General features: G+C 50.3%; 1 protein-coding gene and 1 long non-coding RNA gene across 2 annotated transcripts; both read left to right on the forward strand.

Annotated features, from left to right (window-relative positions):
* Positions 1–539: 539 nt before the first annotated feature.
* CRABP2 (cellular retinoic acid binding protein 2) lies at positions 540–5,217 on the forward strand. Its single transcript, XM_084769720.1, has 4 exons — positions 540–770; positions 3,998–4,176; positions 4,355–4,471; positions 4,840–5,217. The coding sequence occupies exons 1-4, from the start codon at positions 701–703 to the stop codon at positions 4,888–4,890; spliced, it is 417 nt and encodes a 138-aa protein (XP_084625846.1). The 5' UTR covers positions 540–700; the 3' UTR covers positions 4,891–5,217.
* Positions 5,218–11,453: 6,236 nt separating this feature from the next.
* Positions 11,454–14,563, forward strand: LOC311590586. Its single transcript, XR_014776921.1, has 3 exons — positions 11,454–11,683; positions 12,614–12,761; positions 13,300–14,563. It is a non-coding gene; the product is annotated as an uncharacterized lncRNA (long non-coding RNA).
* Positions 14,564–19,185: the final 4,622 nt, after the last annotated feature.

A 19,185-nucleotide genomic window follows, 5' to 3' on the forward strand; every position in this document is an offset into this window, starting at 1 on the left:
GAATGAATGAGTTGCCTTGTGCTCACTTCAGGCGTCCCCAGGCATTACTCGAACCTAGAGTTGAGTCAAGGGGTGGAGGACAGAGCGGCACCTCCCAGTCACCCAAAGGAACGCCTGAGTTCCGAGCTGTTCCATTGGATCCAGTTCAGGCTCGAGTGGGGTCTCCAGATGTCTGGCGCCACCGAGCTGTCCAGAGCAGCGAGTCTAGTAGAGGACTAATGGGAAACTCGTGAAATGGGACTTGTGTTCGCTCTGCAGGCTGTGAGACCAGAGCATCCATGACCCAGGCGAGCTGTGTCCTGTTCTTGCCGGAGGCACAAACCCTGGGTTTGTCTTCTGACACTTCCCCGTCCGCCTGCTGATGCGGGCGAAGGGTATCTTGCCTTTAGAGAACCATGGACCCACCCATAGTTCTAGAAACGGGCCAGATTCCAGAAAGGACGGGGGTGAGGTGGCCACGGAGCAGGGCCCCCAGGTGGGGTGGAGGGCGGGGCGGGGGCGGGGCCGCCTCATGCACCAGCTGGGTATAAAAGCCTAAAGCGCTGGCGCTCAGAGGCTTTGCAATTGTCCTCCACGAGGCTTGGGCCCCAGGTGGAAATATCAGTTCCACAAAGCGGGCAGCGAGTTATCTTTGGGCTAAAGAACTCAGCGTCCAGTGCTCCAGTTGAAGATCTAAAGAGAAAGCCGCCTTGCTACCACCATGCCTAACTTTTCTGGCAACTGGAAGATCATCCGATCGGAAAACTTTGAGGAATTGTTAAAAGCCCTGGGTAAGAAGGGTTTTGTGCTCTGGAGGGCGGGGGGGGGGGGGCGAGAAGGGTGCTGGAACCGAGGAAGTAAAGGCCAGAAAGACGGCCGCATCAGGGAGTGGGTGCCTGGGAGTCTGCGTTCCCAGAAAAGGGGCGTGCCGGATACCCTGGGTCTTGGGGCACCAGGCTCAGGACTCTTAAATTGTACTTTCTGAGGCTGGGCGCCCACCAGTGCCAGCTTCAACGGTGACTCAGAGCCTGTGAATCAAGGTAAAAACCAGAAGCATGAGGTTAGTTTCTGAGGAGTTGGCTACTCGGCGCCTGGACCTGCTGACCAGGGCACCGGGCTCTCAGCTTTGAGAATCCAATATTCAGGCAGGGAGCCCTAGGCGACATTCCAAGCCCTCGCAACGGACCCTAACAATAACCCAATCCGCAGGACAGGTCTATTGCCCTCAACACTTGGCTCCACCCACCAGGTGGCCCACCACTCTAGCTCCCGGACCCCCACCCCCCACCCCACCCCCACCACCCCCACGCCTTGTACTTTCCTCTCTGTTCTCCCACCCCACCCCCACCTGTGAGACAAATATTTTCCTACAGCAAGCGGCTCCAAAGCCCTAAAATCGCTCTGGACAATTACCACTTTCTTAGATTTCAACAAATGTCCTCGTGTGAAACACCAATCCCCCGTTTCCGAAAGTCTAGGATTGCCTCCCTCCTAGGCAGAGACCAGCTGCACCCAGTGCGGCCGGGCTGCTAGCCAAGGGTGGGAACACAGAATCCACCCGGACCCTGCCTGCCCACCTTCTGCTCCCCTTCAGCATGGGTTAGCAGCTATAGCAAAGGAAAGACTTCTGAGGGGAGATGGCGTTAACCGGCAGAGAGTGGAAACTACCCCAGGGCCTATGGGTTGGGGTTGGCGGGCCTAACATTTCTAGACTGGAGAGGAGCCCCTGTTGGGGGAAACGGGGATACCCTCGAAGAGCTAAGGACTATATAAGAGTGCGTCTGGCACTAAAAAGAATGTTGGGTGGGAGGGCAGTAGGGCCTCCGGTCTCATCTTTCCTTGCTGTTAGTCCTTTGTGTCAGCTAACCGCAGGCATTCTTAAAGTCATACCCATTTTTCTTGCTCCGCCCTTGATGAAATTAAAGATCAAAGGATAGAAATCTTCTTTTCGCAAAAATCTATTGCCATTTCTTCCCCTATTTGCTGTGAATTCTGGCCCCTCAGTTTATGTGGGAGCCTGGCATCACCCCCAGAGTCCAGCTGGAGAGAAAGGCCCAACCCTATTGTCTGCCTTCAGAATGTTTGTCTTCTCTGCAGGGTCACTCAGAGCCACGCGCCTTGCTAGGGGGCAGATTGAAAACAGACCTGCCAGGCAAACTGCGCTGTGTCAGCCAAGGTCAGCTGAGCCAGGCCCCCAGCTCTGCAGGCGCCAAGCACTAGGTGGAGGGAGGGGTGTCCTGAACACAGCCTCAGAAGACTCCGCACTCCCTCCTCTCAAGGGTCACGTTATGGAGGAGGCTCAGGACTTACCATGATAGTCAGGGCCAACACAGCAGGTCTTTTTGTTGAGACTGGGTGAGTCAGCTTTGGGGCTGAGCGAAGTGTCAGTTTTCTTCTCAGGAACCCAAAGCTATGGGATGCATGAGTGAGTGAGTGAGTGTGAGTGAGTGTGTCTGTGTGTGTGTGTGTGTGTGTGTGTTTACACATGAGCAGAGGAGGGGATAGCAATGGCAGTTGAACTGTCTTATCCCCTGTTGTACCCTTGAAGGGCTGGTTCTTCCTCACCTTGGAGAGGTGAGGGTAGAGCCTCCTCCTCGTGTTGCTGTCCCAGCAGAGGCCAGTCCTCTTCATAACTGGGGGGCAGGGAGGGAAAGTATATGAGGACACAGAGACTCTGACTATATACATAGGCCGAGTAGGAAGACCTTTGGAAGGTTCTTGGGGCTTGGAACATCAGAGTGCGAGAAGGGACACTACTTTTTCTTCTCAGGAAAGCAGAGAATTCCTTGACACCTGGGAATATTACAAGGGCAGTCTAGCCCAGCAAACTTTGCATGAAATAATAGGTTTCACCATGTTCTGGCCTTTTGTTTTTGTTTTTTGTTTTTAGAGACAGGGTTTCTCTGTGTAGCCCTAGTTGTCCTGAACTCACTCTGTAGACCAGGCCGGCCTCAAACTCAGAGATCTGCCTGCTTCTGCCTCCTAAAAAGATGTGCACCACCCTGCCCTGCTCTGTTTTGGCTTTTTCATCGTACTTACTCTCATCTACAAAAATGTTTCCAGAAAATATGAATGCGTACTTGGCCTTGTGTATCCTAAGTTTTAAATGTGGAGCTGTACAACAATTAGAAGAAGCCGTTGGGGCTGGAGAGATGGCTCAGAGGTTAAGAGCACTGCTTGCTTTTCCCTAATGTCCTGAGTTCAATTCCCAGCAACCACATGGTGGCTCACAACAATCTATAATGAGAGCTGGTGCCCTCTTCTGATGTAGATGCAGGCAAAACACTGTATGCTTAAAAAAAAAAACTATATACTTAATAAATAAATAAATCTTCAAAAAAACAACAAAAAACTTGAAGAAGAAGAAGAAGAAGAAGAAGAAGAAGAAGAAGAAGAAGAAGAAGAAGCAAGCAGCAGCTGTTGTTTCCATTGACCGTTGAGGAATCAGAAGCTGGAAAAGCTTAAGCTATCCATCCGCTCAGGGTCACCCATCGTGGGGAGGGGGATCGGGGTGGCAATACCGTCTTATTTCCCCAAGCCTCTGCAGAGAGAAATATCTCCTTCTGCTGAGATGCTCCTTAGCTCTGGGAGGGGCAGAGATTGTACAAATGAAGACCTAACTTCATGCCAAACAGGGTAGACAGCTGGGGCAGAGCGGGAAGCAGCCTGCAAGTGGGCACAGGGGACTTAGTAAGCGGCAAGCCTACCTCAGTGGGTGAGATAAACTGACCGCTTGCCTGGTAGCCCACGGTGGGGGAGAGGGAGCTGCCCCTAAGGGTACTAGGGATAGTTTGCTGGAACTTGGTGGGTCCTGTCCATCTACTGTCTCAATAACTTGGGGACATGTAGCCCAAGTGGGACTCTTACACTTTGTCTTGATCCCTCAGTCTATAGCCTTAAACCACCCCCACCGCTACCACCACTGCATACCACTAGGGCTCAAACGGGGCTGCTCCAGCTGTCTCCTGGCAGGGTGTGACAGGGTGTGACAGGGCCAACCCTCTCTCTCTCCCTGCAGGGGTTAATGTGATGCTGAGGAAGATCGCAGTGGCTGCAGCATCTAAGCCAGCCATAGAGATCAAACAGGACGGGGAGACATTCTACATAAAAACCTCCACCACCGTGCGAACCACAGAGATTAACTTCAAGATCGGGGAGGAATTCGAGGAGCAGACGGTGGACGGGAGACCCTGTAAGGTGAGGGGGTGGAGAGGGTCCCCTCCGTGTCACAGCACCTACTTTGCCATGCTTCTCAGCGTCCAGCGTTCCCCACCCAGACTCTCCACTCACTCTCCCTTGGGGGGGGGGGGTGTGCCGGAAAGAGGTCTTGGCCCTTACCGTGAGCGCAGCTCATTTGGCCTCTGGTCTCTTGCAGAGTTTGGTGAAATGGGAGAGTGAAAACAAAATGGTGTGTGAGCAAAGGCTTCTAAAGGGAGAGGGCCCCAAGACCTCCTGGACCAGAGAACTGACCAATGATGGAGAGCTGATCCTGGTGAGCCTTGCCCCACCCCACCCCCTGATGGCCCCTGGTGACCCCTGCTGCCTTCAGCCTTCCCTGCCAGGCTCCTGGGCTGCAGCAGCTGTGGTCACTCTCCTCTGCCTCCTCATGGGGCTGTCTGGAAGTGCTAACCCTGTTCAGTGGAAGCCCACACTTTTCCAGCAGGCTGTCCCTGACTGTCTCTAGACTCCGGGAGGAATTGGGGTTCTGCTTGATCCCCAGCTGCGATGCCCAGGCATTCTTGCATCTGCTCTCGCTTGTTTGGGCTTGGAAGTAAAAGCACTCTACCTCTCAACCCCCTTCCTCCTTCAAAACCAAGATGCTTGCGTGGCTCAGCAGCTAACTACCTCTTATCCTTCCAGACCATGACAGCAGATGACGTTGTGTGCACCAGGGCCTACGTCCGAGAGTGAGTGCCTGTGGGTCCAAGAGCTGCCTGCCAGAGATTTCTTCCCCTTCCACTACATACAGCCCACTAACCTCCTCCCTTCATCCATCTTACAAGCTAGCCCTCCCCTTACTCCCAAAGGTCACTGTTTCCTCCAGGGCCCCCCTGGAGGGACAGACTACAAAGGCCCAGAACCCCTTCCCCAGGCCAGCAGTACCAGCTCCACACCAGCGCCCTTCTTCCTGGAGGAGACTGTCTCTCTGACCTCTACTCCTTTACCCTTGTAGTCTGTGTGATTTAGAATATTTATTTGTTAATTTTATTAAAATGTTTTTAAAAAGTAAGCCAAAAATCCTTCTGTGGCTCCCTGGGCAATGGGAGAGGGTACCGTCCCGGCAGGTCAGCCATGTGCAATGCGCCTCCCTTGCCTGACCTTTTTCTCTCTCTCTTCTCTTCCCCAGCCCTGGTTACCTGATCAAATGTCGGGTGCCAGGGAGCTGCCTCCTACTCTCTCGACCTGTTTTCCACAGTGGTGGCATGCATTGGCCTCCCACGTGGTTCCAGATGAACTCATTTAACGCCCACGGGCTGTCCTTGCTCCTGCCTAGGTCTCTGAGGGAAAGGTCCCCTGCCAGTCAGGACCCTGTACCTGCCACTCACTTTCCTCCTCATCTCAAGATCTCCCACACGCCCTTTCTGCTCCTGGTTTCCCATCTCCCGAGCTCCTTCACTGCCCCTCCTAGATGTTCCAGAGTGTGGCAGCAGGCGAGTTACTCAAGCATTTTTGTGCCTTTGTGTCGTTTTTAAAACACAGAACTGTTTTTTTTTATGTATTTTATTATTTTCTGTGTATGATCCTTTTGCCTGCATGTACATCTGTGTACCACATGCGTGCCTAGTGCCTGAGGAGGTGGGGAGCCCCCCTGTGGTGCTAGGAAAATCTGGGTCTTTTGCAAGAACAACAAAAGCTCTTAACCACTGAGCCAACTCTCTACCCCCATCACCTTTTTTGTTGTTGTTGGTTTGGTTTCTTGTTTGTTTTCCGAGACAGGGTTTCTCTCTGTAGCCTTGGCTGTCCTGGAACTCTCTCTGTAGACCATGCTGGCCTCAAACTCAGAGACCTACCTGCCTCCCTCTGCCTCCCAAGTTCTGGGACTAAATGCCTGCACTACCGCTGCCCACAAAACTGTTTCAAAGCATGGTGGCTTATTCCTTTAATCCCAGCACTTGGGAGGCTGAAGGCTGTGAGTTCAAAGGCAGCCTACCTACAGTGTGACTCATCTCAAACAAGCAAACAAACAAAACAAGAAACAGTAACAGGGCTGGGGAGATGGCTCAGTGGGTAAGTGCTTGCTATGCAAACATGAGGACCCTTGTTAGGATCCTTAGACTTCACATGGTTTGGCTGGATGTGGTGGCTTTCTTCCAGGGAGGTACGAGGCAAAGACAAAAGGATCCCTGGAAGATGTGGGTTAGTCTGCTGTACAGAGTGTTGAACAAGAGAACCTATTTCTATTTTCTTTCCTTTTTTTTGAGACAGGGTTTCTCTGGGTAGCCCTGGCTATCTTGAACTAGCTTTGTAGACCAGGCTGGCCTTGAACTCACAGGGATCCACCTGCCAGTGCTGGGATTAAAGGCGTGCACCACCACTGCCCGGCTAAGAGAACCCATTCCAAACAAAGTGGAAAGCAAGAATTGACACCTGAGGTTATTCTCTGACCTCCACTTGTGTCATGGTATATGTCTGCCTTCAAACACACACACGCACGCACACACACACACACACACACACACACACACACACACGCCCCTCACCACCAATAAAAACAAACCAGCTCAAGGCTGGACATAGCTTGCCTAGTGCTAGAGTGCCTGCTTAGTTTGTAGAAAGCCCCAGGTTCAATCCCTAGTACTGGGCGGAAAGTCACACCCTTGGCTCTGGGGCTGTGGTTTAGTTGCAGAATAGGTAGGTGCTCAGCATGTGCAAGGCCCTGAGCGCCATCCCCACCACCACAAAACCCAAACCGAACCCAACAAACTCACACGACCTTTGGCTTACGTACTAGTGAATTCTGCCCGGGTCTAGCTTTCGGTGCCCGTGGGTCCAAAGCCTCCGAGCCATCATGTCTCTCCTTGTTCCTCTCTATCTTGCTCATCTCTGAGTCAGTGCACTGGTCACAGTCAGCCTTATCACAAATCACTTTTCCCCAGTCAAAATGAGCTTCATGTGCAGCCGAGCTTACAAAGTTACAGCCTGAGACAGTGACAAGGGACAGTCTCTACCTGGGTCCATCTCTTCACGTCCCAAGCTTACACTGCAGGACCATCCTTGGACTAGCTACTATTGACAGGGTCCAGAGATGGGGTCAAGGCTGGGCCTTGAGTCACACATGGCCAAGGAACAGGTGGGACACTGATCATTCCTCAAAAAACAAAAGAGGTAGGAAGGAATTTTGTCTTTTTTCTTTCTTTCCTTTTATTTTTATTTTTATTTTTTGTTCGTTCATTTGCTTTGTTTTTTGAGGGTCTCTCTGTGTAGCCTTGGCTTTCCTGGACTCACTTTGTAGACCAGGCTGGCCTTGAACTCACAGCGATCCACCTGCCTCTGCTTCCAGAGTGCTGGGATTAAAGGCGTGCACCACCACTCCCAGGGCCGGAAGGAATCTTTCAATAATGGCCACTATGATTTCAAAGTTCATAATCCACAAGTAGTGTTTATAAACACCTTACAAGGCATTAGCAGAGTTGAAGAAAATCGCACTAAGCACATAGCACTTAGCAACAACAGGAACCTTTCAGAAACAATGATGGTTTAGAGCTGGGCCTGGTGGTGCTGGAGGTGGAGGCAGGAAGATCAAAAGTTTGAGGCCAACCTAGGCTACATCACACACACACACACACACACACACACACACACACACACACACCACTGAAAATGACAGGCTCAGCTAAGCTCAATGACACACACTTGCTCTCCTAGCATGAGAAGCTAAAACAGGAGGGATCACTGCAAGCTTGAGGCCAACCTAGTTAGGACATTTTGGCACACACACACACACACACACACACACACACACACACACACACAAAAGAGCCAAGCAGGTTGGTATATGCCTTTAATCCCAGAACTTGAGGAGGCAGAGAAAGGCAGATCTCTGAGTTCAAGGCCAGCCTGGTCTACAGACCAAGTTCCAGGACAGCCAGGGCTACACAAAGACACCTGTTTCAAAAAAAAAAAAAAAACCAAACCAAACAAAAAAGCCAGCATAAAACCTCCAAAAACAGCAACAACAAAATGCCCAAAATAAAAAAGGGGTAATGAGATTGTTCAATGGGTAAAAGCAATTGCCGTAAAAACGTAACCACTGGAGTCTGATCCCTGGAACCCACAGTGGAAGAAGAACCAGCTCCTGGAAGTTGTCCCCTGACCTTCACATGAGTGCCATGGCCTGTACAAACCCTCGTACGTCATCACACACTGTAATAATAAAATAAAACAGTGCTTACTTTGACAGCCCGGACGCCATGTTTTTCAGGCAACTGAGAGAGAGAGAGAGAGTTGGGGGAGGGGTTCTACTTCTTTAGTTCACTTTGCACAATCCTAGGCAATCCTTCAAACCTAACTTATCATTGGTCTGAAAAATTAACATGGGGTTGCGTAGATGATGGTCAGTAACACAGCACATATTTAGCATGTACAAAGCCCAGGTTTCCAGCACCAGCATTCCAAAACAGAAACCAAATCAGATAAAAATAGCGAAACAAAAATTACCTTAGTGGCCTCTTCATGTCCAACATGAAACATAAAGTGGTATTAGCTGACCTTTAAGCATCCCCTACCCTTGCCACATTTAGCTCCTTCATGAAGGCTTGCTACTTTATCTGCCTGTAGGAACAGCCTCTCTGTTGATGTTGTCATTTGAATATCCATGGCTTTCTCTCCTAGATGGTCAGGGTGACTCAGGGCCGGGTCATAAGCTTTTAAAGGTGGTTGGGGTGTTTTATTTGGCGGCTAGGAGGAACTGGGTTAGAGAAATGGAAGAGCAATCGAAGGGCAGGCAGGAGACTGATGTCTGGGTCCATGGTAGAGAAAAGGATGGCAGAGAGTGTGGACTCTCTCTGCAGACGGGAGGAACGGGGGTGGGGTGGGGGGGAATGTGCTGAGAAAGGCCTTGGGACACCTGACTCTGGTCTTTTCACAAAGGGGAAAAAGTCAATTGAGGGCTGGCTGCAGAAAGGGTTTTTCTCCCACTGGTTTCTTGCTGGAGTGCACGACTCAGCTGCAAGCCTTGCTGTCTTTCTTCCTATTACCTCAGCCTTCGACATGGTCTCTTCGCTGCTGCCCTCACGTGGGGCTCCATGGATTTGATTGCAGGACTTCCTGAGAGCTGTGCAGTTTGTCCCTCTCGCCCCTTCCCTGGGCTGTGTCCACAGGATGGCAGGGAAAGTACAGTCCTGGTGAGGGTGATGGGATCAGGGGTGTTCCCACCTGACTCAACTGTGAGAGAGCCACCCAGCTTCCCGCCCTGCGAAGCCTCTTCCCCACCTTACCTGAGTCTTTCTTACTCAACAGTGCTGCCGGGGAACAAAGGCCCCCACCTTGTTCCCTGAGATTCTGTTCCTACTCAGCAGGGCTTCTCTCTCTGAAGCCCAAGTTTCTAAGAACATAACCACAGGGAAGCCAACCCTGCCGGGTAGCTGAGTGCCTCGAACAAAATGGCAGCCAGGAAGCCAGAGAGACAAAGGGCAGAGGCAAGTGAAGAGATGGCTGGGGAGGCAGAGCCCTAGGGAGAAGTGGGGACAGTTCTTATTCCTGTCCTCCAAGAGACAGGAGCTTGGAGTTAAGGGAAAAACTCACTAAGGACAAAACGTAGAGATCTCGATAAACAGCCAGAGAAGATTCTGAACAGTGCTCTGTGGACCTCTGAGGTCCCCCGGCACCAGAAAGCACCAGACACATGGTATGCCACATGTGGTAAAATGGCCAAGGTAGGGAAGCCCAAAGGGTAGGGAAGTAGAGCAAGAGTCAGACTCATGAGAAAGAAAAGATGACAGGATAGGGATGTAGTGGGAGAATAGCGCATGCACACATACACACACACGCATGCACACGCATGCACACGCACTCACACACCCAGAAGGAGAGGCAGAGAATGGGAAAGAAACAAATAAGAGAGAAGACTGAGCAGGGAGATGGGCTCGGGAGGGTTCGAGGAAGTAAGGAGATCTGGACCCGAGGGCTGAAATTCTCCAGAGGGGCAGGGCGAGGGAAGGAAGGGCCAGGTCCTATGACCCCAGGGCCTGACAAAGAGCTTATGGCCCTCTGCAGGCCAAGATGGATGGGACTGGATGCCAGGGCCTTTGTGGTAAAGAAGAAAAGAAGTTGTTCTTAGAAGTCTGGAAGGGGTGAGGGGGGTGGTGGTGGGGTCCCCCAACCCTTCCCTTCCCTAAAGGCACTTTAGTGTTGGTGTGAATTGGGGAATGGGCTGAGTCCAACCAGGTGTTTCTCCAGGCTGGGCCATCTGTCCACTGGAGCAGGACAAGGGGACAGGGCCGAGAGTGTGATTGCAGAGAAAATGATTGACTTATAGGCAAATCAGGGCAGACAGGCAGAGGGAGGCCCCTGCAGGGGCTACTGAAACTCCTAGGGACCAGCAGGCTACCCTGTGCAGGTCTTCCCACCTCTCCTTGGGGCCTGGCACTGCCCTCCTGACCTTTTGGCTTCCTCTTGCATTTTCCCTGTTGGCGTCGCTAGTCGAGAAACCAGTTCTGTTCCTGCCGGGATAAGGATCTTAGCAGGCTCTTTCCAGGCCACTGCAGAAACCAGTCGGGTCAATAGCACCGGTGACAGCACCCTACAGCTGTGAGAACTCCCGCCACACCTCCACCCAGGCCCTGTCTCGCCTATTTCAGCCAGCCACAGCTCCTTACCCCCAGTGCCCTGTTTCAGGGTGAGCACCCCCTTCTCTAACTAACCTGCCCTGGAAGTACCTCCAGGTGTTCACCTGGTCTCTTCCTGAACCCGTCCGTATGCTCTTCAGAGCAGGTGGAAAAGGCAGAGGCTACCCTTGGCTTTTTCTTGAGTGCCCAGAAGCCAGGTAGGGCTTTCCTCGTCGACTGCTTGAACCCCTTAGCCCCTCCTCAGCTCCCCATAGCTTCCCTAATCAAGTGTTCCTCTTAGCAGGCAGGGGAGCCCCTTGCCCATCACTGGACTGAAGGGTTGACCTCACTTAACCCCAGCCCCCGTGCGCTCTTCGTGGGCCATCCTTCATTTCCCATGACACCCTGGCCTTTCTCATCCTTTGGAACAGCAGCTCCTCACTCCTGGGGGTGGGGTGGGGGAGGGGTTGGGGAAGGAGGGGTGTCTGAAAAGTCAACTCCATTTTTCTTCTTCCTCATCGAAAATCTTGCCACCCCCTGACTTTGTCAGTTACCCTCAAACCTCAGCTCCCACCCCACCCCCCACTCCTCTCCTAGGCAACAGCAGGTTTCGCGTTCACATGCTCCCCAGCTTCCCTTAGGGATCTGGCCATATTGAGTGGGGGTGCTAGAACAGCAACAGAAGACTGTTCTGGAAGCCTCTGGGGGTGTAGGTGTTGAGTGGTGACTAGCCTGGTTCTATCTCCACCCTTTGGGGTAAGCCAGTGTGTCAGGCCAGGCTGGGACTCCGGCTGGTGACTCAGACCCCAACAGCCCACAGCTGAGCTGGCTTGGGCTGATCCTGTTCCTGGCAGTGGGATCCTAGAACCAGAGAGCAGAGGCAGAGAAGAAAGAAATCCTTGGACTGTATCTTTCCTTAACATGAGAGAAAGCGAAAAGTAAGGCCATAGCCAGCGTGCGGAGCCACAGCGGTCAGGGGGACTCTGGGTCACATTGGGTCACGTAGGGGATATTACATGGTTCAGGAGAAACCAGCTTGGTCCTAAAAGATGGTATGGACATGCCCCCCTCCATCTTCTTCCCCCCACAGGAAGGGGAGGGTTTTTTTGAGGGGTGGGGTGGGGTGGAAAGATGTTGGTCATTCCTAGGTCCTTCCCACTCTCAGCCTGGAGTAGGCAAGTGCCTAACGGGGCGGGGGGGGGGGGCAGGTGGTAGGGGGCTCAGGAGGGCAGGGGTTAGAAGTTAGACCTGACGTACTGATAGCAAAAACTGCCTTTTCACTGGCTGCAGTGGCCTGTAATCTCAGCACTCTGGGAGGAAGAGGCAGGTGGATCTCTGTAAGTTCGAGGCCAGCCCGATCTACAAAGAGTCCAGGACAGCCAAGACTACACAGAGAAACCCTGTCTTGAAAAACCAAAAACCGTGGGGCTGGAGAGATGGCTCAGAGGTTAAGAGCGCTGGCTGTTCTTCCAAAGGTCCTTAGTTCAATTCCCAGCAACCACACGGTGGCTCACAGCCATCTGTAATGAGATCTGGTGCCCTTTTCTGGTGTGCATTCAGGCAGAACACTGTATAGTTAATAAATAAAGAAAAACCAAAAACCAGAAACAAAGAAATGAGCCACCTTTCCCTGGCCCTGCCTGTTGCTCTGGTGGGCAGGGTGGACATCTGCTGACTCAGCTTTCCCCCTCTCCTTCTCCATAGTAATGGCTGCGGGAAGGCCTGGTAAGGACGGTCTCTAAGTTCGTGCCTTCCCCTCTACCTGAAGCCAGGTCTGCCAGGCTCCTGGTGCCATGGCTGCCTGACTCAGGTTCTGCGAGTTTAAATCTTTCCGTGAGACCGTCCCCTTAATCACCTTTCTCTGACAGATCCTGACTCTCCCAGAACAGCAAGGACTATGGAAGCACGTCCGGCCTAGCACCCCATCTTGGGGGCAAGAACAGCCCAGCCGATGCCCAGGACTTCCCACTGCCAGAAAAATTGAAGTCTTTCCTAAAGGCTAACTTCACCTCGAAGGTTCTTCAACTCCTCAGCTGGGTGAAACAATGGAGCGCAGGGAAGAAAGGCGGGCAGACAGGCAGAAAATTTCTCCATCACTTTCCCTTTTCTCTTTGTCTTCTCTTTCCCAACCCTACTCTTTACTTAATCCCCCATTCAATTCACTGCTCCTGGCAGGGAGCCAGCATTGTTCAGGCCGACTCTAGTCTCCCCTCCTCCTCCTCACCCCGCGGTGGAGACCCACAGCAGCCCCTGCGGGTCAGGGCACAGTCCCCCCCCCTGCCCCGCCCCCTGCCTGCCCCGCCCGCGCCTGGAAAGTTGAGAGTCTGGGTTTCTTAGGGCCTCACTTATTCCTAATGTCATCAGCTCGGGAGGTAACTAGAACGCCCCCTCCCCGCAGCTGCTCTGCACCCGGCGGCCCTTCCCTCTCCTAGCTGGGTGAGCTGGGCTCTACAGGCTTGCCAAGTGAGCCAGTGGGGCTGCGGGTGGGCGGGGCCCGGCCTGGGGGCCCAGAGCCCTCCGCTCATCCTCCCCACCCGCCCACTTCTTTCTGCAGCTCCCACTGTCGCTGGGGTCTAAAGCCGGCTCTGAGGATTGCCTAGGGCGGGACCAGGATAGAAAACCGAGTTGTCTCCAGTCGCCTGGTGGGACAGCGGCCTGCTCCCTGAACAGGCTTCTCCCTCCCTCTACTGGCAGCTCTCTGAAGCACAGTTGATATTCTTAAAAAATTTGTTAGTATAGAAAGAAATAGATTTCATTGTGAAATTTTGACATATATATTATACTTTGTTCTTATTTGTGCGCGCACACGCACACACACACACCCCTACCTCCTCTTCTCCCTCTTGCCCGTCCTCTCCCTTAACTCCATTAGCTTGGGAGATGCTAAATCACTTCCAGGTGTGTCTGGGAGGGGGCGCCATCCAAGAGGCTGGGAGCTAGATGTAGCCCTGGCTGTCCTGGAACTCACAGAGATCCTGTCTGTCTATGGATATCTCACTGGTTAAGAGCAGTTGCTGGCCAAATGGTGATGACTTTAATCCCAGCACTCAGGGAGGCAGAGGCAGGCGGATCTTTGTGAGTTCGAGGCCAGCCTGGTCTACAAAGAGGACAACAGGGCTCTGTGTAACAGAGAAGCTCTGTCTAAAAAAAAAAAAAAAAAAAGCAGTTGCTGTTCTTCCAGAAGACCTCGGTTTGATTCCCAGCATGCACATGGTGGCTCACAAGCATCTGTAATTCCTGTTTCAGGGAATCTAATGCCTTCTTCTGGTCTCTTTGGACACCAGGCATGCATATAGTTCTCTCTTCTCTCTTCTCTCTCTCTCTCTCTCTCTCTCTCTCTCTCTCTCTCTCTCTCTCTCTCTCGTGTGTGTGTGTGTGTGTGTGTGTGTGTGTGTATAAAAAAAGAACAAAGTATAATGATGTTTTTGTGTCAAAATCTCACAATGAAACCTATTTGTTTGTATACTAACAAATAAAAAAAGATCGGCTGGGTTGGAGCAAGTAAGAGCAATGGCTGTCCTTCCTGCATTCTGTTCCCAGCACCCCATATGGCCACTGTCTCACAACTATCTGAGCCTCAAATTCCAGGGCTGTTTTGCCTTCTCCTGTCCCATGATGTCACTCTTGGCACCCTTCAGACTTTTTTTGGGCACTTTGGGGGTATAGAAAAGTCCTGGACAGTGCTTTAGCATGTGCAAGCCTTAGTGCCACAAATGCAAAGAACAAACAAACAAACAAATGCCCTTAGTCTCCAGTCCCACACAGAAGCAGTTTCACAAGAGCTAGGTGTAGCATGCACACTTGTAATTCCAGCAGCAGGGAGGCTGAGGCAGGAGGATGGTGAGTTAGAGGTTAGTTTGTCTCAAAACTAAAACAAACAAAAGAAAGCCCTTCAGGGAGGCCTGGAAACTTCTCTGAGGATGTTTGTCCAAGTTAGGATGTGGTTTCTATGATACACACCATGACTTAAAGCAACTTGGAAAGGAAAGGGTTGATTTCACCCTATAACTCTCAGGTCACACTCCATCATGGAGGGAAGTGAGGGCAGAAATCCAAAGCAGGGGGGCTGGAGAGATGGCTCAGAGGTTAAGGGTACTGACTGCTCTTCCAAAGGTCATGAGTTCAATTCCCAGCAACCACATATTGGCTCACAACCATCTACAATGAGATCTGTATACATAATAAATAAATAAATCTTTAAAAAAAAAAAAAGAAATCCAAAGCAGGAACTGAGGCAGGGGTCATGGGTCATGGAGGACCACTGCTTACTGGCTTGCTCCCCATGGCTTCCCATTCATAAGAATTTTGGTTTCTTAAAAAAAAAAAAAAAAAAAAAAAAAAAAAAAAAAAACACACAAAGCTGGGCGTGGTGGCACACGCCTTTAATGCCAGCACTTGGGAGGCAGAGGCAGGTGGATCACTGTGAGTTCAAGGCCAGCCTGGTCTACAAAGTGAGTTTGGGCCGGCCAAAGCTACACAGAGGAACCTTGTCTCGAAAAATCAAAAAAACAAAACAAAACAAAACAAAAAAAGAAAAGAAAAAAGAAAAAAAACAAACCCCAAACCCAAACAAATAAAAAAACAAAAACAAAAAACCACACACACACACACACACACACACACACAGAGAGAGAGAGAGAGAGAGAGAGAGAGAGAGAGAGAGATATTATGGGAGTATATTTTCATTTCATTTTAATCTCAGGTGTGGGGAAATGGGGCTGTGTCCTGGCAGCTGACTGTGATTGGGCCTGTGCTCTGGCAGGGGTATAATTTTTTTCAGCTGCAGATAGTTTCTGAGCGTGTCTGATGTTTGGAATTCTGGGGGTTTCTCAGAGGCCATATAAATGCTAGGGCCCCAAGAGCCATGGCGGGTTGCTGGTTGCTGTTGCTCAGGGTTTGTCAAGTAGTCATGCACAAAGAAAAAACAACAAGAAGAAGAAATTAGATTTCCTGATGGTGAAGATCAAAGTTGCCCTAAGGAGCTCTGTTGTAGTAAATGTAAGAATATCTAATAATGCTTATTATAAAATTAGTGTATAATTATTACAACGGTAATGTCTGACCCAATATCATAATCAAAACAGACATGGAAACCTGTTGTATTTTAGAATAAGCCTTATTTTACCTGGGACTGGGCAGATATTAACCCCCTAAACTACCTCCCATTATCTCCCAGCCTTATTTATTTATTTATTTATTTATTTATTTATTTATTTATTTGAGACAGGGTCTCTCTGTGTAGCCTTGACTGTCCTGGACTCACTTTGTAGACCAGGGTGGCATCGAACTCAGAGCGATCCGCCTGACTCTGCCTCCCAAGTGCTGGGGTTAAAGGTGTGCACCACCACCACCTGGCTAATCATTTTTATCTGGGCTACTTCCCATCCATGATCCCAAAACCCCTGCTTACCGTGGTCATCTGGGCCGCTTCTTTCCACGTGGAACTTCAGAGTTCCTCCTCCTGGCCCTCCCGGCGTTTTCCTCTCCCATGGCGGATCTGCTCTTCTTCTTCTTCCTCCAGTGCCAGTCTCCTACCCAACACCCTTCTCTCACAGCAGCCACATCTCCTCACCTTGCTCTGCCCAGTGTGTGGGCATTTATTCAGCCAATCAGGGAGGCAAGATTAAACAGCAATACTTGGGGTACATGACAGTAAGAGTCTGGGGGGGGGCAAGCAATGAACAACTACAAAGCACCAGACCATGCCCCAACAGAGCTGGATGCCCCCAGTCAGCAGGAAGTAGTCTAATGGTGATGTTACCTCTTTCCTATCTATTCTTTTTTTCCTCTCTTATCTGGTGTTAGGGGGTTGAAAGGGTGGAAGAAAAGGGGGAAAGAAAAAGAGCCCACAAAGTAGCAAACAATGTCTACAATGGCTCACTCAGTTTGTGGGGTTTTTTTTCTTCTTTTTTTCTTTTTTTCGAGACAGGGTTTCTCTGTGTAGCCTTGGCTGTCCTGGACTCCCTTTGTAGACCAGGCTGGCCTCAAACTCACAGCGATCCGCCTGCCTCTGCCTCCCGAGTGCTGGGATTAAAGGCGTGCGCCACCACCGCCCGGCTCAGTTTGTGTTTTTATTCAGCCTAGGGTCACCTGCTCAGGGGTGGCACTGCCATGTGTGGATTGTCTCCTCCCACATTAATTGCTAATAAAGAAAATGTCAACCAAGGCCAGGCGTGTAATCCTAGCACTTGGGAGGCAGAGGCAGGAGGATCTCTGTGAGTTCAAGGCCAGCTTGGTCTACAAAGTGAGTCCAGGACAGCCAAAGCTACACAGAGAAACCCTGTTTTGAAAAACCAGAACCAACATGAAGAAAAAACAAACAAACAAACAAGAAGAAAGCCATTTTCTAATGTAAGATTAGAGCTGGCTTGTGGTCTCCGACAACTTTTTCACTAGAGCTGCTGGTCTTTCTCCTCCACTTCCCTTTCTTTTGCTATTGACTTAAAAACTAAAGCAAAATTTCACAGTTGTCTCTATTAAATACCATCAAGTTTTTATTTATTTATTTATTTATTTATTTATTTGGTTTTTTGAGACAGGGTCTCTCTGTGTAGCCTTGGCTGTCCTGGACTCACTTTGTAGACCAGACTGGCCTCGAACTCACAGCGATCCGCCTGCCTCTGCCTCCGAAGTGCTGGGATTAAAGGCGTGTGCCACCACACCCGGCTTATCAAGTTTTTTAAAAAAAAGATGTATTTATTATTATGTATACAGTGCTCTGCCTGCATGTACGTCTGCAGGTCAGAAAAGGACGTCAGATCACATTATAGATGGTTGTGAGCCACCATGTGGTTGCTGGGAATTGAACTCATGACCTCTGGAAGAGCAGTCAGTGCTCTTAACCACTGAGCCATCTCTCCAGCCCATACCATTGAGTTGTTTTGTTTTTCCCCAAGACAGGGTTTTTCTATGTAGCCTTGGCTCTCCTAGACTCACTTTTGTAGACCAGGTTAGCCTGGAACTCACAGCAATCTGCCTACCTCTGCCTCCCTAGTGCTGGGATTAAAGGTGAGCGCCACCAGGCCCGGCTAAACTCCTGTATAATAGGGAAAAACAAAACAAAACAAACAAACAACAAAACAAAAAAAACCCAAACGCTTTATTTTACCAAAAAAGACTCAGAAATAAGATACTGGGGTGAAAACCTGGTAGCTCAGAGAGGCAGAGAAAACACCCAACTGACCTTCCTACTCAGCTCACGTCCCAACAGAAAAGGCCCAAGAGTAGTCTCAGTAGCTCAGCTGACAGCCCAGGAGGAGAAGATTAAAAAAACAAACAAACAAACAAACAAACCCAAGGCTAAAGGTTTGCCAGCTCAAAGCCCAAGAAGCCAAAGGCCAAGGAGCTGAGAAGCTCAAGAGCGAGAGCTAAAGCTAAAAGCTAAAAGTGGAAAGCCCAAGAGCCCTCCTATTTCTCCATGCTGTCTTAAATACCCCTCAACTCAAAGTCCCTCTTATTCTTTAATCCCTGTCAGCTGGCTTCTTGCCATGCTTCTTGACCTAGTGTTAACTTTATTAAACCCTGTGTACAGAAAGCTCTTGGGTTAAAGGTGCGTGTTAGGGCGGAGACACACCATAGGCACCTGTTTACAATAAACAGAAAGTTCTTGGATTAAAGGTGTGTGTTAGGGCTGAACCACATGAAACAAGAAGCAGGTTTTTACAACTCACAATCTCAGCAATCACCATGGGATCAAATATCCTGTGACAGTATACAGATGGCTTTCCCCCCGCCCCCAGTTGTTAAAGATGAAAGCAGATTTCTCTGCTAATGCGGAGGATTTCTTATTTATTTATTTTTTTAGTCTTGGCTGTGGTGGAGCATCTTCAGTGTTTTCAGAGTTGATCCATACTTTATTTTTTAAAAAGATTTATTAATGTATTATTATGTGTACAGGGCTCTGACTGCATGTACACCTGCAGGCCAGAAGAGGGCATCAGATCACATTATAGATGGTTGTTGGCCACTATGTGGTTGCTGGGAATTGGACACAGAACCTCTGGAAGAGCAGCCAGTGCTCTTACCCTCTGAGCCATCTCGCCAGCCTCATAATTTATTTTTAAAAAAGATTTATTAATTTATTACTATGTATACAGGGCTCTGCCTGCATGTACACCTGCAGGCCAGAAGAGGGCATCACATCACATTATAGATGGTTGTCGGCCACTATGCGGTTGCTGGGAATTGAACACAGAACCTCTGGAAGAGCAGCCAGCGCTCTTAACCTCTGAGCCATCTCTCCAGCCCCATACTTTATTTTTAAAAATAGTTCATTATTATTTTTAATGTGTGTATGTCTGTGCATGGGTGTGTACACCTACCTGTGTGTGGACGCATGCAGGGGTCAGATGCACCTGGGTGGGTGCTGGGAGCTGCACTTGGGTCCTCTGGAAGAGCAGCAAGTGCTTTTGACTAGAGAGCGTCTCCCCGCCCAGATCCT

The sequence above is a fragment of the Acomys minous genome, assembly GCF_964271855.1.
Source record: "Acomys minous genome assembly, chromosome: 19".
Taxonomy (NCBI): Eukaryota; Metazoa; Chordata; class Mammalia; order Rodentia; family Muridae; genus Acomys; species Acomys minous.

Bases quoted from the DNA above. Each gene is read 5' to 3' on its own strand.
- CRABP2 (XM_084769720.1), top strand. From the start codon at position 701: ATGCCTAACTTTTCTGGCAACTGGAAGATCATCCGATCGGAAAACTTT. The intron at 771-3,997 runs GTAAGAAGGGTT...CTCTCCCTGCAG, and splicing joins GGAATTGTTAAAAGCCCTGG to GGGTTAATGTGATGCTGAGG. The intron at 4,472-4,839 runs GTGAGCCTTGCC...TTATCCTTCCAG, and splicing joins ATGATGGAGAGCTGATCCTG to ACCATGACAGCAGATGACGT.